The sequence below is a fragment of the Glossina fuscipes genome, unplaced genomic scaffold, assembly GCF_014805625.2.
Source record: "Glossina fuscipes isolate IAEA_lab_2018 unplaced genomic scaffold, Yale_Gfus_2 64428, whole genome shotgun sequence".
NCBI lineage: Eukaryota > Metazoa > Arthropoda > Insecta > Diptera > Glossinidae > Glossina > Glossina fuscipes.
The window spans coordinates 1-23,630 of record NW_024003966.1 but is presented as its reverse complement, the minus strand read 5'-3'; the positions used below and the strand labels follow the sequence as shown (position 1 = coordinate 23,630).

Sequence of the window (23,630 nt, the reverse complement as noted above, 5' to 3'; positions counted from 1 at the left end):
CAGATCGTTCTTGTAACATAAATCTATATGTGATTATTGGTTAGTGTAGAGTTCGTTGAATTTAGGTGTTGTAGTAAATGGCCTGATAAGTTCGTTGAATTCAGGTGTTGTATTAAATGATCTGATAACGTGCTTTTATTATCAAGGGTAAGTTAGCAGTGTCGACAATTACTTGTAAGCAATGGCGACTGCTAGATCTTCTAATTTATAGTGACCAATAAACATCACATCGGTAATTATTTTTTGTATGAATAGGGTTTTATAAACAGAATTTATGTAAACCTTGCCATGCATGAAGGGAAAGGTGGAATTAATTCGGCCTACCATGTAAGTAAGAAGCGTGATAGGCCATATTTTGGTTACGATCCGTGTGCGGCTGCCATCGTAGTGAATGCTCATCAAAACTCAAGATTTACCACATTTATGTTCGGCCATATACCTCCGGAGCTGCACCACTGCCATATTTCTCCCACCCTGCTCGTTACGAGTCATGATAAATACATATAGGCACTTACATGCAGGTACAGTTGTGCATTGATATATTTGTCGAAGAGGTTACTCCGTGCCGATTAAAAAGTCAGGCAGTCCTAGTTTGTCTATATTATCAGGCGGCTGGTAACCAGCAATCTAAATAAAGCGTAGTAGTCTCATTATGTAAACTCATTCAATTTCAGATAAGTTTTTTCATTTTTGTACAAGATGTTCCAGTGAGGTTAACATAGCTAGCTAAGCATCGTTTAAAACTTTTCCTCTGGAGCCGCTGCACAAGCAGTAAATAATAATGTATACATTCATAGTATAGAAAGCTGATGTCCCTTTTTTCAATATATGTCAAATATCGAATTTTGATCAGCTCCACAAAAAGCCAAATCGTTACAATTGGAATATCGATTATATAAAAACAAATTATCTTAAATAAGCTTTCATTTTAATGCACTAAAAATTCAATGTCCATGCCCTTTTACTTTGCACACATCAAGGCCATTGTTACGAAAGCCATAATCCGCTAAAATAATGACATTGAGCTTATTGTGTTCTGTTGTCTAAATGCTTTTTTCTTATACCCAAGATTATTAATGCTTATGCTATTCTTACTGATGGATTAACGTATTTAGTTTTTCGTAATCGGCGAGGATTATTACGAGAAAGATAATCTGGAACTTAATGGATAAATGTGGAACTCTTGTATATATATTATGTACGGTACATCATAGCACGGGGTACGGAATACCAGTTTGCATAAATACCCATCAACATTACCGTAACAATTTGAATCGATATATTTACTTGTCGGTTGATGGTCTAACGGAGATGACCCGAGAATGCTGGAACCTGGGCTATTTACTCTCAGTTGATAGTATTAGTTGTAGAATCATATAAATCGTATATCACTCAGTTGTCCATCCTGCATATATCTATTCATTAATTTTATCTTTTCCCCTCATATCGCAAATATTTAGCGTTTTCTAGAAAATATGAACGACCTTTAAAGAGCAAGTTTTTCATCGGATTAGCACATTTTATATATCGGCAAGTCATAAACACAATTTACAAACTTATTTTGTTCTTTCAGCTAAAGATCGGCGATTTCATTGCACAGGCAGGCAAACACGGTTTAACTGTTCCTACTCATATAAAAGCTGGTGAAAAATGTCTACACTTTAGGTTATCTTGGATGCATATTTTGATAAATCCATAGGATGGAAAAGAAGATTTTGTATAGAATAATCTGCTAGTGCTGCGAGATAGGGCAATATGTTCTTATTATTATCATACTCGACAAGTGATCCCCAAACGATACTAAAGTGATGAAATATTTGCACAAGGATTCCATCAAATACAATAGGTCAAGGATCCAAGATATTTAGTATTAAGATAAATCGAGTATGTAAGATATACTTATAGGAAAATATAAATCCGCCGTCTCCTAGAACTTGTTGTTGTTTTCAAGTTTTAACTACGCTTGCATATCAAATTAAATTACATTTTAAAAATTATACTTTTTTATATGAAAGTAGTATCCTATGATATTGTTTTTATGTGATGTGTGTGCGTTTGAGCCTGTCTACGTTAACTATCCAGAGCTAAATAAACTAATCAGTAGCTTTGGCGGGGGGGAAACGGTCGCCAAGACATATAGGAGTGTTATTTATATATGGAAAAGGGTTTGTGTGTTTGTACGGAGAAATACAAAACGTAAAGAGTAAAGAAATTTACAATCTATATATACCGGCTTCTTAGTCACAATATTTCAAAAACTACAAGCATGCATTGCGATATGCTTTGGCCGGGTTAAAACCGGCTTAAAAATGAAACCCCAATCAGCCAACATGCCACTAAGGAAATCTAACGAGTGTTTTGTTTGTAATATATTTCGCTCTGTCAGATAGTCGGTTAGGTAGGTGCTATAAGATAAGGGGGTGAGAGAATAATATAATATAAATAATAATAGTAAGAGATTTTTACAGAAAACCCATTGTTACAGACAGCCGTAAACAACTTCACTTACATACACTTATTTACGTATGTGCTTCCACAGCCGCTAAGTCTATAAAGACTGGAAAAAAAAAAATGTAAGATACCAAAATACTTAGAAATCAATGAATGTTTTTTTTTTTTGCTTTATGGCAATAAATGAATGAAATAAAATTGCACACATTTATAAAGACTGACAAAAAAGTCTTCACGCGCCCATTCGTTTATTAATGCGCTGCACGTGTTTACGCGCTCTCCGTTGGGAGACGAGCTATTCTTAACGCTACAACAACAGGAAAATATAAAAGAAAATATTTTTTTTTTTTTGCCCCTCCTCTATAATATGAAAGTCTATGTACCTATTAGTAGGGAATTTACCAGCTTGAATTTACCTATTACTGATAAGAATTTTAACAAGTCCTCGTGAAGACTTCTCGCATTTTTCTCATAAGCTCAACGAATCCCATCTGGATTTCTTACCCTACTAAAAAATGTATTTTTTTTTTGTGGTTTTCCTTGACCAACAACATTGTGGTATAATAAAATTTATGTTGAAGACTTTGTGTTATTGTAATGTGATGTAATTTGATGTGATATGCGTGAGTGCAAATTTGAAGACGGTAGACGTGGGATAATATTACAAAATCTTTGTAGATTAGACATTTGAATGAATTTCTTCTTGTAACTATGTTTACTATGTCAAGATCGTTATTAACATATACATATTTATATCTTAATTTATTTTCATACCCATCGTCGAAGGACGAGGGTGTCAAAGAAAGAACTTTCAAAGACCCTGGAAAATCCATATATTATCGATTAATATCAAATCTGAATCATTCTGGACACACATGAGCACAATTGGCAAAAGGGCACGCCCACTCATTACACATAAACTACATCAGATCGACGATATAAATTACCACTTTCATTCGGCAAAGATAAAAAAGATCAGCCACGCCTACGCAACAGTTTCTTTTTTCTTAATCTTAATAACGATTGCTATGATTGATCTAAGAGATGCGTTCGCAGGTGAGTGTAATGTTCTTGCTTGTTATCTTTATAACTGGCACGACTTGTAGTAAAAGATATATTAATCGTTTGACGTAAATTACGTCTATAGACATCCATTGCATGTGCCTGTAGGTGCAAACCACGTCTATAGCAGTCCTATAATCTTAGTATTAAAAAGCAAGTGTAAGGAAGCACTCACTGATTTTGAAATGATCGTCGATCGTTTTAAGCTTATATCTGCAGCGCTTATAAGTCCCTCTTTTTGTTACACCAATCGATTTAGAATTTTGTTTTAATGGATTGAAGCCTGCGCATCCAGCTTTTGCAAATTTGCAAATATTTTGAAGAAATTTAATGCTCTGATGTGTTCTGATGTAGGAATAAATTTTACTGGCAATGGATTGGAGTGCAGAGCGCTTCTCTAGAAAGACCGGTATTCTAAAAAAAAGTCTTCACAGTCTTCAAAGTCTTCTTTGCTGGTTTATAACGTTTCAAGTTGTGTTGATTCAAAATTTGTTTAAATAAATAATTTCGGTAAGAACATGTTACGGAAAAGACCGGTATATGTTAAAGGTGTACATTGACTTTCGCGATCTTCTGTATATTTATTAAGCCAAGCAATGACTGAAAGCGCGATTTTTTTTTTTTTTTTTTATTATTATTCACTTTCATACGTAAGAAAATGAATTTATATCTTCAGAGTAGAGCAGGGTTTCTCAAATTAATTACAATGAATCTCTCATATAATAAAAGTGCTTTATATGCTTTTAATTGTAGCTATAAATTTTCAAAATGTTTTTACATAGCAAGGTTGAGAAACCTAAGCAAACTGGATCCATTAAAATGAAGTCAAAAGGCGACGGCTCTTTTCTGCCCATGTTTATAATATATATGTGGAAGGGACTTTTTAAAATTGAATTCTTTCTATATCTACTGTAAGATGGATTGTTACAATCTAGAAAGAATCTTCTAAATGGTTTGTTATTCTTGTTTTTCTTTTGCTAGAAACTGCATCTCATTATCATCTTTAGAGCGCTAGGCAATGGAAAACATTTTCTAAATGATTGGTCATTTTTGGAGGACGATTGTAGATTTTCTTTATTCTAACCAGCATTGTAGATTTTTTATGTTCTTAATTAAATAACGCATGCAATTCTTCAAAGCTAATCTAAATTGTGTGATTTCCTTATCGCTGATATGATTACATATAGTAATAATGGTAACAGTCCCTGATAAAGGTTTCAGTTGGCAGGAATAAATTCCAACACACCGCCCCCTCGACCATTCCACCAAATAATATTCAGTTTCAGGCATCATGATTCTTTTTGGCTTTGAATATTACGAACATTCACACAAACCTAATTTACTCTATGCCCATATCGAATAAATATTGTTTGGCGTTGTTTTAATATGTATTTAATGAAGTTTTCAATTTTCATTGTAAGGGATTGAAGAAGAAATTAAGGCGTTTCGCGTTATGTCAATAATAATGGGCACTTCATCGACTCTATCGGGGGAGTTGGCACCTCGACCTTTCAGATGGCTTTTAATTTTAAATTTCAGACATACATTTGCGATAAGTGAATACAAAAAGCAACAATGCATCTGAGTATTTTCTAATTTCTAAACTTTGAACGTGATCAGTCGGTCCACAATTACTACAGAATTGAATACTTTAGCTGTATTTGCTTGCATGTACACGTGGGTATATTTTAACTTTTAAAGATGCGGGGACAGCACGATAAATATTTCAGAATCCCTGGTTCAAAGTTACAATTATTTATTTTTTATTTTTTTTTCGTTATTGGTTAAGAGTAAAAATTGTGGACTTTCGTTACTGAAATTTATGGTAAATGTTTAATAGCAATCGATGTGCATACAAACATTAAATAATACAATAACAAATCATGTGTCAAAACCGACGCATATAAGCGACAGACATTGATCAAAATTAAGACCCCGCTATGACTGTTTTAATATTTATTATCTTTTGCGTTTGTTTTTTTTTTTTCAAATTTTTTTTAAACTTAAAATGCGCGCGATGCTGTCTAAACTAATACAAAAAAGTTACGAATGAATTTAATTATTGTGTCCGACGATCGACGATTAGTTGGTGGAGAGTTGTGAAAATGTATGACAACTAAATTGCATTTTTAATCAAACATTGTTGTTGATCACATAAAATTGCGCTGTGTGATCTTATGCCGATTTGTGATATTTGCATTGCATTGCTGTGCGACTGCGGTAAAGTTCCGTTGTAACAACATAAAGAAAATTACCGCTTGAAGAAAATCATTACCATCTACCTAACGCCAGTCAAAGCGATGATAACACCTATGTTGTTAGTACATAAGCACGAATTGTTTTCGCTGTCGTCGTCGTCGTCATCGTCGTCGTCGTAGTTGTTGTTGTTGTTGCAATTAAATGCATAATTTCCAGTCAATTGAATGAAATAAATGCAAAAATTCATAGATTTCCCATTAAATGACAAAGAAAAAGGAAGAAAAAAAAAAAAAAAAAAAAGAGTACCAAACAAACAGCAATGGTAGTAAGCGCATTGCCGCTCACTCGCAAAGTCACATACAAACACGCACGCATGTATACGCTTAGTGTACCCTGTCGTTAGATTATCGTTTATAGATTATTGAAGCGCAATAATAAGAAACAAATCACCTAAAAAAAAATAAACAAGATCATCATCATTTTATCGTTTACATCATCATCGTCATCATCACCATCATCATCATTATGATCGTCATCATCATGATCGTTTCAATGCCGAGGATATTTAAGAAAGTATTGCTAGAAAAAAAAAAAAAAAAAAAAAAAACGCGATTGGAATTGTAGTGTAGTAGTGTGAATGTTTGTTTGCTTTTCGGATATCTGGATGCCTTTTGAACAATCCATCCGCATACGTATATTTCTGGAGGAAAAAAGTGAAAGTTTCACTTATCACATATAGCACGTGTGTCAATATATGTGCGCATTTAAGTAAATCACATTTTCATTCATATTCTATTGTCCTCAGAAAAAGCGAAGAAAACACGGGTAAATGCACCACCTCTTTTTTACGGTTACGTCGTCGTTCACTATTAATTTTATAACAATTAAAAGTCGTTATTATTGCAGTTGCTTTCGTTGTTGTCTTATTGCTGTGTTATATGTTTGTTGTTGGCATTGTTAAATATTGATGAGTTAAATTAACTTGTTAGTGTACTACTACTACTACTACTACTACTACTACTACTACTACTACTATTACTATTAGACACTTGCTTCACGTATCTTTCGTTTGTTCCGAAATGCCTGTCTCTTGTTATAGTAAGCTGCTTGGTTTTCGGTTTGTTATTGAAAGGCTTCATTCATTCAACCGCATTATTAACTGTTTAACATATCTGTTTGTTTGTTTGTTTATGTCTTTGCCTGTCTGTCTGTCTATCTGTTTGTCTGTCCGTCCGTCCGTTTGTCTGTCTGTCTGCCTGTCTAGTAGTCTATCTAAATAGCGCATACTGTACAAATGCCAATAGTTTGCGGTCAATATGTACTTGTTGTTAAAATAAAGTGCTTCATTTAAATTTTAATAGATTTTGAAGTCGTGACTCTAACGTACGAAGACAATCTAAGCGACAACGGTAATCGACGTCTCCATTTGTATTGTAAATGATGCATTTGCATTTTGTACAAAAATCATCAGAGCAGTCATAGTTAGTTAGTGTCGGTGATCTTGAAATTATTTATTGCATACTTTTAAAGCCGAGAAATAACAAGCAAAGAAAATTTTAATAACTCATGCGGCGACTGCTTAAATACCCACCATACCCACCATACCCAACAAAGCCAATGTTTTTACAATTATAGAATTTTGCGATAATAATTATTCATCATTCTAGCAAACCGATAAGAATTCAAAAAAATTCCTAAGATATCTCTACATGACATTGAAACACTCGTACAACGTATAAGCAACGAGAGTAATTTCGAAATTTCAGGATAGAACGCGATATCTGCAATGCATTTTAGATCATTGAGAGAACATTGAACATTATAATCTTAAGGTGCATTAAGTTCTGTTTCGGCAATTACTGGAACATGTCTAAACCGTTTTTTGGCAAATAAGTTAAGGATTAGATTCGATTTTAATATAAAGTTTCGTTGAATTTCAGATTTTCGCGAGAAAAAGCAAAAATTGGCATCGAAAGCAATTTGGAAGTTGTATCTTTAGACTGCTCCAAACGATTTACTTATATCAGTATACCTCGACAATTTTTTGGTGATAACAATAATTTTCATTCAATAAATAGAAAAGAAATAAAAAATTGCAAAAGTGAGAGTATGAAAAACATGAATATTCATTAAGGAACAAATAAGAAAGCCATGCAAATATATGGCCAGCAAGATAGTTGCCTGTATGCGCTTTACAAGCCGATTTACATACCCCGGTCAAGTAAATATAGGTTCAACAACAAGTGCGTATGCGTCGCCCGAAGTGAAAGAAATTTGAACTATACAACGGTTTTCCCAGAAATCTGTGAATGTTTATGCAAGAGCTGGCGAGTAAACGCTTGTCAAAGTGTGCTAAAAAAGTTCATGAACATAAAAGATGATAATCTTAACTCACACACAAACGCGCACACAAACACGCACTTCACATCATTCAAACAATATTTTTATAAATAACATCTTTTTTAATAGTTTTTTTTTTTTTTTTTTTTTCATATTCTAGCCGAAATGCTCTCTCTATCAGATCTCTTTGAAAGCCCAAAAAAATGCTTCAAAATCTTCATGTTATGTACGTTTCCCTGCTTTTCTCTCCTCGCAATAATATCGCAAGGGTGGGTGGGAGGAAAAGCAAAAAAGTATAATATTTTTGAAGCAAAGGAATACTTTCGAAATCAGACAAGTTTTTGGTCGCGCAGTGCCGTAGCTTAGTGCCTTGAGGAAATATGAATGGGGGGGAGGATGCTTCAAAGAATCGATAATCGTCCACCTGCGAGGACGGACCACAATCATAAAGACTCAGAAATAAGCGCAACATACGTGTTTAGCGGACCTTAAGCTGTTTCTACGTAATATTAAATTTTTTTATGAATAAAATTATTTTTAAGAATTATTCACTTTTCTTATGTATTGTCACGAAAATTCCATATTTAATGATTTGAGTTTGCATGAAAACTAGTCAATTTTCTAAGCATCCAAATACCAAAAATGGTCAATCATGAGAGCTGACATTTAGCGAAAAATGACATTAAACACACAAAGAGTGTCGCTATGAATATACATGCTTGCTTGTGTGTTGTTCAAACGGATAAGAATAGATAAGTTCCTGAAAAGTAATATGTAAATAGATCTCTTGGGAATTTTAAATAAAATCTATGCTCTTCTAAAAACTATAATTCGCTCGGAAAGGAGCGTGGACAGGAATAGTGCGTTATGAGATAGTTCATATTGGCTGACTAACTATGACGAGCGACATTCGCAAAAGGCCTGTGCATCGACCATCAATATAATAATCTTGTTATAAGTGTGGATAAAAGGCCACAATGAACATTCTAATAATTGAATTATCCCCATAGATGATGATACTTTACATAGTGGGTAAGATTTGTAAAAGTACAGAAAGCCGAGATTCTTATTACATTCTAAGATTGCAAATTACGTTTTGAATGTAAGTCCGAGTATATTTGTCCCTCTATAATCTTAAGCATCGTGAGCATCAGCTAAAATATACCAAGGGCATCGTGATGTAACATTCTTCACCTGAACACTCTACGGAATACCCTAGGGGAAGCTCATGTGCGATGACTGCATGGACCATCTGTTCAACAATCTTCCTTCTTTGGGCTTATCTCTCTAAGAATAATTCTTAAAGTGGTCAGAATTTTAAACATTTTGTTCCTAGTCTAAGCTTGTTCGCCGTCTGTCCGCCTGGCATTGTTATGTTCAATCGGAAAGTTGCAATTTTCGCGGCAGACAAACGATATTGACGTCGGTATTAACGCCTTACTTTTTTGAAAAATTGTTACATGAATAACTGCGTTAAGCAAAGTTGTGTAAGGTATTTAATGCTGGGCAGTGACCCACTACCAGTTTTTTAATCTTTTTGTAGCTTTTTGGAAAGCAGACTCAAGAATTTTCATTTTCATTTATTTAAAATTTAATACAAAAGTCTGCTCTAAAGTCTCCCATGAAGAAGACAAACTACCGTCGACGCAGAACATTGACCCATCAAAGCGACTACTTTGTCACGATTACGCTTATCAAAGGCGTTAATAAGTTAGTATAGAGCCGATGATGACGTATAAGATAATATTTTTTGAAATAAATTTTCTGCGTTAAATTAAGCAACAGTACGTCAGCTATTGATTTCTTAGCAACGCATTGCTCTAATAAAGAGAGCAAAAATAAATTTTTTGATTCATATAAAACATACGTGTCGACGTTATAATTACACCACGTCAGTCAATCGTTATATTGTTAATATACATTATTCTCCTAAACAGCAATGTTCGCTTGATACATTTTACAGAGCTTCTCGCTACACAAATGGGTTTGTATGCATTGTTGTGTGCTAATAGTCGTTAAGTTTTTCTTTTGCTAACAGATTGACTACAAAAGCTATTGGAAAAAGGAAAAACATGCAAACCCTTGTAAAGGCGATAATTCTCATCTGCCGACTGTATATTTAAAATGGAGTAGAAAAAATTTTTATCCCTCATAATCGATATCATTAATTAACATAACTTGAATAAATAAAATTAATCTATGATTTTTGATTTCCGGAAGGCTCAATAGTATTTAGATTGTCCAATATATATATATATATATATATATATATATATATATATTTCTATATATATAGGTTTCCTGATTTATTTGAAATGCATAAGAGCTCAAAAAGAAAAGAAAATAAAACGAATTGAAATCAAGTCAGGAGATCAGATGGAGTGGAAATTCAAATGCAAATCATGATATAATTCATTCATGCAACTATCTTGTCTGTCTTCCATTCATACGTACGCAGAAAAATAATCCTGTTCATAAACAATTAAAGAAAACAAACAACAATAAGATATATATATATATGAATATAAAAAAAAAAAAAAAACAGTCTAAAGACTAAAGACCAAAGACCAAGTCACAACAAAACAATTGCATTCAATCTTATATGCATTACTTTTTTAATATTTCCCATGACAAAAACAAGTGTATATACGTGTGTGTATATATGAAGTGCTTGGTTTTATGTTAGATTTAATTGATGAGGAACGATCACATCGGCCGTCTTAGTAGCCATAATACACCCCACACAATACCGTATCATAGTATAGTAATCCAAAGAAAGAAAAAACAGACAACAACCATAGAAATGTTTTCTTGTGCATTACAAAATAATGCAAAGCAATGCCGTAGATATATGTATGTGAACGTTTACTTTATGGGTGGCTCAAGGGTGCAAATCTATATGATTGCGATAACTTTTTATTGCATTTTATATTTAACAACGAAACGAAAAAAAAAAAAATCAAAAAAAAGATTCAATAAATTATTTAAATTTATAGAAAAATGTGTTTACGGCCTTCTTACTTTCTGCCTGCATGTGCATTAAACTATAAATGTGTTTGCCCGTGTACCTGTATGCCGGTGTAAGTCTGCCTCTTCGGGCATTATATAGAGCTCCGACAGCTGATAAACAGTTAAGATTCCTTAGTGATGACTGCCATTATTATGGCGGTTACTAGACATGAACATGAACGTGAATAACCACTAACCCACGCCAAGTCATCTTTAACGAATCGTGTGATTTTTATTAGAGTTTTTACTTTCAAAATTTCTTTTAGTGTTTTTAATTTTAAATACATATACACAGGAACATCTACATGTGTACATGCAAATAAATTTTCTTTTCTTTTAAATAGTAGTCCAACACTCATTAATCAAACTAAGCTGGGTTTAACTTTGTTATGAATGGATGCCTGTGCAAACATTTTGAATTTGGGAAAAACTTTTGACATACGGGAAATGGTGGCAATATCGAAGAATCGAAGGTAAGTTCAACGCAGCAAAAACAACGGATGTTAGAAAATGTATAGAATCGCTTAGCGACTTGTTGTAGGGATAATTGGTGAACTTTTGAGGCAAACTTTAAAGCAACGTGGCCTGTTCTGGAGGAAAGTGCCTCAGATATATAACCAATGCTAGATAAAAAGGCAAATGGAGAAAGAGAGAGACAAGCAGAGGGAGAGAGATAGAGATAGAGATAGAGAGAGGGATAGAGGGGGGCAGAAAAAGTTCCAAATATATCTTAACTATTTAGCAAAAAGGCAGGGTAAAGACGAAAGCGTAACTTATATATTATACCCCTGATATCTAAAAAATCGGATTGATCATGACATTTTTTATTTAACACAACTCAAAAATGTTTATATTTGCGGAAAAAGAGGAATTTTTAAATATTTTCCATAACATTTTACGTCAATACTAATTTTGAGATAAAAGATATCGCTAGCCAAGATTTAAATAAAATTAAACTTACCGCCTGTCATCTTTATCTCTCTCAAACGCTTTTTCAGCATTATCATTTACTTCCAATGCATTGCTCTGATCGTCAATATTTGCTGTCCGTAATTTATCAACTTTATCTATAGAGTCCTCATTTTTATTATTCATTTGTAATTTTTGTATATTATTTACGTTAGCACTATCACTATGCAAAACATCAACAGACACTTTTACGGGTCTCAGGGGATCTTCCAACTCCATTAAAGGAGAAGAAGTAATTGAGGATTCACGCATCAATATCGAAGATTGAGATAATTTATCTATCTTTTCAAGATTTGGAATAGTCTCTTGATTGGAAGCTTCGTCAGAACTTATTTCATTGCCCAGTACATCAGCGACAACTTCATTAACATCTTTAACTACTGCGGCCAGCGCATCGGCTTCTTCATTGTTTATTGCAGATGCTGCTTGATTTACATATTTTGCACTTTCCGAAGCGAACACGTAAAACAGGAAGCAACTGCAGAGAGATAAAAAGAGAGCAATATATACAAAATACCAATTTATAATAATTGAGCGAAATGCTTCTGTTTTTTACATTCAACTCAGGTATTACACTACCTACCTTAATGTAACAAACAATAAACTCCAGTGTGTTAAATGCAAATCCATTCGCATTTTAATTAATTTTTCTTTTTATTTATCAATTATCAAATTTTTTTTTTTTTCTTTAAATATTAAAAAGCAAAAAAAGAATTTTCTTTTTTTTTTTTGTTATTCTAAATCTTTTCCTCTCATCTGCACATTAGCAATTGCTTTCACTACCAACAAATTTGCATAAAAGAATTTGACAAAATTTTATACGCTTTTTATCGCACTATTTTACGCTGCAAATCTCACCAAATTGAACATATGAATTACAAAAATTTTAATTGATTTTCTATTAAGGTGCCTTTTATTTATTAGCAATATTCACTCGCGCAAATTAATTTGTTACTATTTTCCTGCAAAAACAACTAAAGGCTATGAAAATTCTCATTTGAGACACAATGTCCAAAATTCTAATAAACTAGAGTTACCAAATCAATATATCCGCTTTCAAATTTACAGAGTACAACGTACAAGAAAGGTGAAAGTACACACTTGGCAACGTTTATTTATTATTTTAAAATGTAGTACACGTTGATTAGTTAAAATTAGAAGAAATTATTTGATTTTTTTAAAGGATAATATTAGTGTATTTCTTTAAGTAGTAGACTTGGCAGCAATACGTGTTTATCACTGTTGTTAAAAACAATAATTTTTGGTTGACATACGTTTATTGGATGGCAATACCTAACAAGCTCTTATGTAGCAGCTGTCTCAAGCATATGTTTGTAACGTGAAACAAGCAAATTTTTATTGCGGTCAATTTTTTCCTTGCTTGTTTTGGCTTGTGCGTCGAAACAAATGTTTAGCAAAATTTTTAAATATTTGCTTGCTTCTGACACAGAAAACAGGGATGTTTTTATGAAAACAAAACGACATCATATGGTTTATACTTCAAACATAATATGGTCATTTACACTTTTGTTAAAAAACAAAAAAAAATTTATGAAATGAGTGAATTGCTGCCTATTTCTATACAGTGGGATTTTTTCTCGTTTTATTATAAGTTTACTTTGTTAGAAAAAGTATTTTTAAAGAATTATTTCGCTTTATTAATTCTGCATTTCATTAACGGCTGTGTAAACATATGATTAGTTTTAGCGAAGCATGCATGTGTGTGTTCTGTTTTGTTTCGTGCTTGAAGCAAGTCAAAAAGAAGCGCACATTTTCAGATCGGTCGGATTTTTAGTTTAGTCCACTCTAACTGGGCATACAAAATAAGAAAAAATATATTTACAAAGTTAGCTCAAGTCGCGACTGTTTTTCTTTTATCGCGTCTTTCTTTGTTCAACAGCTTAGGAATGAGTGGGAAACCATCTCTGGTCCACTGGTTTCGTAAAGGACTAAGAGTTCACGATAACCCTGCCCTCACTGACGTATTTGAACAGGCACGGGCGTATCCCAGCAGTTATAGCATCAGGCCAATATATATATTGGACTCTACGGTTACAGAATGGACAAAGATTGGCGCAAATCGTTGGCGTTTCTTACAAGAATCATTAGAAGATTTGCATAGTCAATTAGAGGCTTTAGGTAGTCGTTTATATGTGATCCGTGGGTCGCCAAGCACTGTGTTTGCACGCTTGTTCAAGGAATGGCATGTAGAGGTTTTGACATTCGAAGAAGATATCGAACCATATGCTCTTAAATATGGCGCGGCCGTAAAAGAAATGGCAAAAGCGAGTAATGTGACGGTGAAAACACACTATTCACATACTATTTATGATCCTCATTCAATTATGCGGATTAATGAGGATAAGGCTCCTTTGACTTATCAAAAATTTATGGAGCTTGTGAAAACATTAGAGCAATCGAAACCTTTGGAAAAACCTAAAAGTTTAAGAAATTTAAATAAACCTGAAAAAGATTTTCATGAAAAAGAAGATATAAAATGTTACGACATTCCTTTGTTAGATGAATTAGTGAAGACCAAAGAAGAGTTAGGTGTTAACAAATTTAAAGGCGGTAGGAATTCTGTTTGAATATGTTTGGCCTTCTTTCTTCTAATTTCATATCTTTCTTATAGGTGAAACAGAGGCTCTGAAACGTTTGAATGAAGTACTCGCTGACGAAAAGTGGATAATTGAATTTGAAAAACCTAATACTAAGCCGAATTCTTTGGAACCGAGTACGACTGCCCTTAGCCCTTACTTGAGTTTTGGTTGCTTAAGCTCGCGATATTTTTGCCAACGTCTTACAGATATCTTAAAACGTTGTCCTAATCATACGAAACCTCCGGCCTCTCTAATGGGACAATTGATGTGGCGTGAATTTTTTTACACTGCCGCTACATATGAGCCAAATTTTGATCGTATGATGGGCAATTCTTTTTGTTTGCAAATCCCGTGGCTTTCAAATGCGGCTCATCTTGACGCGTGGACTTTCGGTCGTACAGGTTATCCATTCATTGATGCATGCATGCGTCAATTGCGTCACGAAGGTTGGATTCATCATTTAGCGCGTCATGCTGTCGCTTGTTTTTTAACACGTGGTGATCTTTGGATTTCATGGGAGGAAGGAGAGAAGGTCTTTGAAGAACTTTTATTAGATCAAGATTGGGCTTTAAACGCTGGTAATTGGATGTGGCTGTCGGCGTCAGCGTTCTTTTATAAGTACTTTCATGTCTACAGTCCTGTAGCTTTTGGAAAGAAAACTGATCGCTCTGGTAGCTATATAAGAAAATATGTGCCTGAATTAGCCCAATATCCTGGCGACAAAATTTATGAACCATGGAAGGTCTCTTTAGCGGATCAACGTGAATATGGCTGCGTATTAGGTTCCGATTATCCTCATCGTATAGTAAATCATGAGGTAGAACATAAAGAGAATATAAAACGCATGTCGGCCGCTTATAAAGTAAATCGCGAAGTTCGAACCGGAAAATCTGAAGAAGACAACGCGGATGAAGCAAGAAAAAGGAAAAACAAGACGAGTTCAAAACAGTCAGCGAAAATGAAGAAAGTTTAAAAGTGCACTTAAGTAGCTTTAGTAAGCGTATGAATTTGTTATCTTTTTATAATATTTTGTTAAAAATAAAATTTCCAATTCCAAGTAGTCCATTTGTCAGTTTACATGTTTGGAAGTAGGCCGGAAGAATTTGATAACTGCAAATGAAGCCGTGACACTTAAGAATTGAAAATTTAGAATATCGATCGAATATATAAAGAGTAACCAACTTGGTTGTTATATGCTTCCGATGTCGGGAAGTTCACAGAAGATTTCTAGAGCAAAATGAATGAAACAATTTTTCCAATATTTGTTTATTAAAGAAATGGACAATATTTATACATATTTTTTGTTCGTTTAGATGTTTTTTAAAATATAATAAGATTCAACAGGAATTAATCCAAAATAAATGTTACGAACATTACTTTTGATCGGCTTCATTAATGGACGTCTCGAATTTGCAAATACGCATATCATCAGCCACCAAATTGGTCTCGCCGGGATCCATACGGTAGCGATATGTGCCAGGACTCATCATTTTTTTCGGTAACCATATCTTAATACCCTCAAATTCGTAACAGCCCTCTCGCTCTGCCGGCGGATCTGGATAAATAATTTCGTCCAGCTTTCTCTCATCTACGTCATCGAAAGCGGTAGTCCCTTCGGTTTGTAGCATTTCATCTACCCATGGGTTGACATCGATTGGAGCCGTCTGTAAAGGTTTACCGGGTGTGACTGTCACAGCTTCCACATCTTGTTCGGAAAATCCTGCAGGACAACTGCCCCAAAAATTGCTATCCATCATTTCTTCGGATTTAATATCAATAACTTCAATTTTCTGATCTTGTCCTCCACATGGTTTATCATCCGTTTTGCTATCGCCAGCCTCTTCAGGAGGCAATATCGGCTCTGGCGAAGTTGTACTCAATAATCTGCCCTTTACATTATTGAGCAGGACTGGGAGAGTCTCATTACTATTTTGTAGCATTCGAAGTAAAAAGCTCATTCTTCTAAGGAGCATAATTTTCTCGTGTCCCTTTATCCTTTTTTTATTAAAATTTCACAAATTACAAATTTTTAATATGAACGACAAACTATGAAGACGACGTACACAAAAGAATTTTTTCTGTGCACTGTTTCAAATACGTTTGGGTTTTGAAAGATAGATCGAAGCAATTGAAAGTCGAAGTGAAGCAATATTCAATTCAAGTAAAAAATTCTTTTTATATCTTTCAGTTAAGAATCTGTTCTGTAATACTTATCAACATGCGGTTGTTTTTTGTTGTTGGGACGCAGTGCGATTGACTTCAAGTTTAAGCCGACGGTTTTTTCCACAAACGCAACTTTATATTTCGTTTGCATTCATTGTCTGTACTGCAGGCCGAAAAGAAAATATTCTTTCGTCTTCTCTTTCGAAAGACGTGCGATGCAAATTTTGGGAAATCTCGAACGTTCAAATTTTTAATTTTCAATATTTCTGCAACATTTTGTGTTTACAGATCCACTATCGATAGAGAGAAGCTTAGCAATTTTCCACAAATATAATCTAAAAGCTCTAGACTAACTTAAAATTCTGAATCAGCTTATCCATGTCTACCAGTTTTTATTTTGCCAAAGGAAATTTTCAGGCTCGTAAAAACTAAAATAAGTCGCACAGATATATTCCGCATATATATTTCTGTCCTGTATGATCCATTCATAAGTACGCGTATAACGGCTACAGAATCGAACGCAGTAAGACGAACGGTTAGATTGATGCGATATGCGGTACTCTATCATATTGTAGGCTTCCTCGCAAATAAACTTGATCAATTTTCCTCGAATTTGTAAATGTATTTATTAATAGGAGTATTCTAAAAGGTCTGGGCGTTACCAACACAATTTTGTTTACGTCTTTACTAATCCATCCTAAAAGCCTATATGGTCAAAAATGAAGCCATCGATCTGGAAAAAAAAACGTAGCAATACTATGATGGGTTACGGCCTCACCACAGATTATTTCAAAGTAAACCTTTGGGAAGTTGTCGAATGCGTAGTGTTTTCCGAATCATTTTCAATAGTGCTCGCCCTTGGGACAAAGCAGGTCGGCGTACAAAATTGCATCATGATATCTCAAAACCTGCGTCCCGAAGGTTGACAGCAAAAAAGCAAGACGGACGGGCGGACAGATAAACTTACATCGATTCAGAGAGTGAGTCTAAAATGATCGGTACAATAAAAAGTGAATGGACATATGTTCATTTCTAGGTGCCTTCACGTTTCTTTCTTACATAGAGAAAAAATTAGAAGCTTGGAATCTTAGCCCAAGGATGAAGGATCACTTCCCGAATAACGCCTATCCTTTGAAATGGCATATGAATAATTGCATTACGCGAAGTAGTGCCGGATATTTAATGGTAGGCCGTGGCCCACTATAAAGCTTTTGCTTAAAGTATTAAATACTAAATTTTATTGTCATATAAAGCATCGGTCCATGGGAGGTTGTTCAAGAAACTGGTCCAGGCCAACTAAACATTTCATATCAATTCATTTTTTCAAAATCGTCTTGTTCAACAATTTTTGTTGAGAAATTTTAAAAATTTGCAAATTTTTTTCCCAAAACAAAGTATTGTGCAGGCAAGAACGTAAATGGTTGATGATGTGCCCACCGTCGTTAACCCAAAACATGCCAGTTTACCTATTTTCGTAAAAATACCTTAAAAATTGCGACGCGTAGGTTGAAAAAAAAAAATTCATGAATAGACATCAGACAGACAGACAGACGAACAGACGGACAGACGAACGTAAGTGTGTTCGGAAAATACTTCTGAATTTGTCGATACAATCAAGTATCATACATGCAAAAGGGTAAACATCTGCAACAAAACCTGTAGGGTGTGAGAAGTCGTTCATTTATTTTGCATTTCAATCTAACTCATTTTACATTGTAGAAGCGGTATATTTATCTATCTAAATCAATATATATATATATATAAATATATATACATTTGTTTATTTATGAAGAATGTAATATAAATAATTACATTTTCAATATTATTATTCAAATTTAAGCACATATTCGACTCGTATTTGTTTTTGCGGCCAGATGCATTACGGCTCAATAGTAAACTGCAGGAAACAATAAGAATGAATATACTACTGCTACAGAAGGCGAAGAAGGCATCTTATCTTAATATATATTGTATTTATTCTTGGTCGATCTTAGTTGGTCCGGTTCGGTCATCAAATCACTTTCCCCTTTGTTGCAATCCTCATAGTAATAAATCTTGAGATAGTTAGTTAACTGTGTGTGAACTAACTGTGCACTCAAGATGTGTTGAAAATTGTATGCCTATCTTGCTTGCATTTGTTATTGAATTCAATTTCACTCAGTTGAAATAATTGAATTATGTGTGTGTATGCATAAAACTACACAATAACTAAGGCATATAACGTTAATTCGTTTGTAAGGTATCAATTGCAATTTTTCGCTACAAATTAGTAATCAATACTAATTATTACGCAACCGATTACATCTAAATTCTATTGAGATTCACAAGTGAAGCGCGTTGCAGCTATTGCAAGCAATTGAAAGGAAATTATAGAGAAACGTTAAAATTGAATAGAGAGAAAAGGCTATCAGCGGTTTTTGATTCAAATATTAATGTCCGTGATATCACATCTTAAAAGGTCTCCCTAAAGGTGGTTCAGAAACTTCGTAGCCTAAGAATGAAACAGTATTGTAATATATCCAAAAATATATTTTTTCTAACACATTCCCCCCCACATAAGTTCTTGTAAGTTTTTTTCAACGAATTTTTAATTGTCTTCAATCCTACATCTAAAGAGATTTCCTTTAATTCTTTTAAGTACTCGTCTATTGCTTCTAACGATTTTGACGATTAGGGTACAATTGAAATGTTGACCAGATCTCGTAAATATTGTGCACGATTCAATAGCTCATAGTTATTCAGTAAATGCAGAGAATTGAAGATAGAAAAAAGGGGAAGTTTTTACCTTTTTGGCAAAACAAATTCCTCAAGAAACTTTCAGGGATAATTGCCTCTTATTATTTGAGAATAAACGATTAATAAAATCTCTTTCGCTTTTCAACAAGATAATCCAATAGTGTTCTTTCACAATTCTGCTTACTTTGGCTTCTTAGATAGCTGCGTTAAGTTTCCCCTGCGTTCTATTTCTATACCTATCACTGATAGGTGGATGAGGCTTATATTTATTTCGCAGACCCCACAAAGTATGTATACTATTGATGAGCATCAAACTCTAAATTAAGTTAAGCATGTCTGTCTGTCCGTCTGTTTAATGTCTGTTGTGAATAATTTCCGGGCCGCAAAAATGAAGCAAAATTTTGCAGAAACATTCAAAGTTCTTGCTCCCACCGAAAATAGGTGGAAGGAGGCGCCTCCACTATAACGTAGACTAAGAACATATCTGCTTTTGAAAGAGATAAAAAGTTGGTCTTTGCTCATTGGTCAGAAACTACAAAAGATAAATGTGCACATATCGGAAGATATATTCTATGGGCGATGGTGTACCATCTTCACATAAACGGGAAAAATTGACTGCGCCTAGTCAATGTTAGGCTATATCCAAATTGAATTATTTTTTCAATATCTCTTTAAACCGTAGAAACAAGTTTCAACAGCCATATAAAGTATATAAATTTTTGGCCGTCTGTCCATCTGTCCGTCTGTCCATATGTCCGCCTGTTAAACCGTCCACTCGTCCGTGTGCCCAGCCACATCGTATCGGCTCCCTATCGCCTTGCCAAATTTGCAAAAGGGCTTGGAAAAGGCTTAAACAAGTCGAACGCCCAAAACTGTGAAAATGTTTACTTTCCGTGACTTTTGCTCGTTGCCCATAAATTATAGCAGTTACACGATATAAATTTCACACAGAATTCTTTTACAAGTAAGAAAATCATATTCGGTCTTTTGCAAGGAAAAGGACTACATTTTCATACTCTATATATAGGATGAGTGTGGCTGTTTTCCTCTATTTTTACAATAAGAGTGGAAATTTATACAGTGCATATAGTAACAAGTAAAAAACGCGGAAAGCAAAAGTGTTCACAGTTTTTTTTACATAGGCCTGGGTATGTTGCACGCGGGTTCTTTGAAAAGTTTGGGTCGTTTTCAAATTCTCTTGTAAGTTCTTAGGCGATATCTTTATTTTTGCGAACGGGAGAATGGTCACTATAGATACTACCCAGTTGCATAGACGAACAGATGATAGACTTGCTTAGGTGCATTCCGATTATGAAACTGGTCAAGAGTTTTTATGCTTTAAAGAGTTTTTCCAGTTTGTTTCTGAAGAAATTATGATATACCATAAAATTGAGTAGGCGTGGCCGTTTTTTTAGAGGTATTACAGCATCGGTCATTTTTGTAGTTTTGGCCGCTGTAGTTAATGTGTAGTGAGCAAAAAACCAACTTTTTATTCCTTTTGAGAAACAGAGGTGTTCTTACATTACGTACTGCTGTGGGCATGTCTTTTGACCGATTTGGCACTTCTTCAATACCGACAGGTGTCGGTATGAACAATCATCTTCTTTAAGAGAGGTATTGGAAATTTGGAGGAAGGATGGCTAGTTGTTGTTGAGAAAGAGGAAGAACAATATAATAAATTAAGAAAGGAAAACTTGAATTTACAACTTGTTTTAGACTTCAATATAACTGATTACAATTTTATATATGTATATCCGCGTATTATGTATGCGTCCCCTTATTATAGTAAGATATATTCTAAAACTTTTGTAATTCCATACTTAGGGTGAGAGCGCGAATCTGAACATTCCTGCTTAATCAGTTAACGGCGTTTGACGAGCATATACGTTGTGATCTGTCAATCCGTGTTTGTGGGATTCTCTTATAAAATGTTATCATGTATGTAATAATGTATTTTGGAAAATACTTTTGCCGTGTTATCATGTTGTCTCACTCACAGCCCAATTTCATATTACATACACTCTGTGTTTGACCAGTATACTCGTCATCGCTAAAAGGGTCGACGCAGTTAATTGCTTAAATATTCGTATGATAATCATTTCTTTTCATTTTTTATTTGGTACTCAAAGTTAAACCAGTCATGCTTCAAATCAAAATCTTGATATTTAAACAATTTTCTGCCAATTAGTTACGAAATTCATTACACTCCGCAAATATGTTTTCCTAATCGATTGAAAAAAGTTTTACTATTTTGAACATTTTCTCATTACGATTTTAGTTCTCTAAGTAGGTTTAAAAACCGTTTCAATAAAAAAATCGAAAAAAAAAACTAAGATATATCCAATTAATAATAAATCGTATAATCAGAGAAACTTATGCATTTATTTCGCCCTATCGCACATGAAAGCAATGAAATTTTAAATTAAGATTTCCATATTTAATTTTTGTAAGTAGTTTATTTACTCAGTTTAATAGTCATTTTTAATCTTCTTTGTTTGTTCGTTGACCGTACAATACAAAGATATGTAGATATTCGTATATTCATTTTATTATTCTGTCTATAAATGACTTCAAAAGAATATTTGCATAATTCATTGGGAATCATTTCTTAGTTAAAACTTTTTTTAATTCGCAATAAAGGTTCAGGTCAACTTTTTTTAAGGCATTATCTTTTAGATTGAGTCCTTGTGATCACTTTAAACAAAATAAAGCGAAGGAAGAAAAAAATATTTATTAACTTTTTAGTTTAAGGAATTAAAGCTTGTTGGTATAAAACGGAGACTTGGTGAGTTTCGCAAAACAATTCTTTTTATACTCCATACTATTTGCGGTACAGGTACCATTGAATACCCTACAACACATTGTCCAAAACATTTTTTTTTTTGGTTGTATGAAATTTCTAGTATGAATCAATATTCATAATCACTTATTAGAATTTAGACTTTTCTGTCCTACAAAGGATCAATTTTCATGAAAGTCCTTATTAGGGTAGGATCCAAAAAAAAAAAAAAAAAAAAAAAAATACGCATAGATGATCCAAATTTGGTAAAGATAATTTTTTAACTTCAATTACTATTATGGCCTGATTTTCATCATGAAGCGTTTGTCATATGAACTTCAATTTTTGTTATATGAGAGGAGGTTCAAAAATTGCCTTCCGAATTGCTGGTCCAAAGTTTCCATCCCAATACAGGAAACATTTGCAGATTGCGATTTTTTTTCATTTAATGACTTTTCAGAATAGTTAGATATATGGAGAATAATCGAAAAAGTGAACCGACACGAACCATTTTTAGTAACGTTTGTTCCTGGGTCAAAACATGTCAGTGCAGGAAATTTCATCAAAATATCTCAAAAATTGTGATCTGTAGCTTGAACACACTTTACATGGACAGACGGACAGACGGGCTTAGATCAATTTAGATAATGATTCTGATTCGATCGGAAGGAGAAAAAGCAGGTCTATGTTCAGCCCTTCTGCGTGTTATTTATGTACCATAAGTGGTGTAGGGTATAAAAGCACTTGAACAACTGACCCGGAACGGAAGGCAGATGCAATGATTTACAGCATTGCTATGTGCAAGGGAAGTGAATTATTTGGAATTTTAAAGGTAGCGGACCGGCAGTTGCCCATGCCTGGTGTACAAAATACCGCAGGCGAGAAAATCCCAAGTATTTGTTTGCATCATTTTTAAATTCTTTGCAATTTTATAATATTAATTTGTTCATTTTTCTTTTTGCGAATGTCTTACGTTACTTCTTATTTCAATAGTGTGCGTAAAATTTAATAAAATCTTTAAAAATTATGAACTTACTTTGATGGATGGCTTCGAATCAAGTGACGAGTATTTTAAGTAAGTTCTGCATTATGAACACAGCTTACTCACTTGTTGACATGAAAACAAAAAAAAAAAAAAATATATATATATATATATATATATATATGTATATACAGCAATGTAAGAACATAAAATAACAGAGGACAAATCCTTCGAGTCTTTCCTTTTACGTTAATATTTGATTATAAATTTTTATAAACATTTGTAGAAAAACCTTTAGGGCTAAGTTCAATATTTTATCTAACAATGGACTCGTGTTGTT

General features: G+C 33.8%; 2 protein-coding genes across 2 annotated transcripts; one reads left to right on the top strand and one right to left on the bottom strand.

Annotated features, from left to right (window-relative positions):
• Window positions 1-11,378: 11,378 nt before the first annotated feature.
• Window positions 11,379-13,006, bottom strand: LOC119643822. Its single transcript, XM_038043330.1, has 2 exons — window positions 12,614-13,006; window positions 11,379-12,508 (listed from the first exon to the last, which is right to left on the bottom strand). Exons 1-2 carry the CDS (start codon window positions 12,664-12,666, stop codon window positions 12,019-12,021), a joined length of 543 nt encoding a protein of 180 aa, XP_037899258.1. The 5' UTR covers window positions 12,667-13,006; the 3' UTR covers window positions 11,379-12,018.
• A 765-nt stretch (window positions 13,007-13,771) lies between these two features.
• On the top strand, window positions 13,772-15,749 carry LOC119643821 (cryptochrome-2-like). Its single transcript, XM_038043329.1, has 2 exons — window positions 13,772-14,601; window positions 14,663-15,749. The coding sequence occupies exons 1-2, from the start codon at window positions 13,938-13,940 to the stop codon at window positions 15,601-15,603; spliced, it is 1,605 nt and encodes a 534-aa protein (XP_037899257.1). The 5' UTR covers window positions 13,772-13,937; the 3' UTR covers window positions 15,604-15,749.
• Window positions 15,750-23,630: the final 7,881 nt, after the last annotated feature.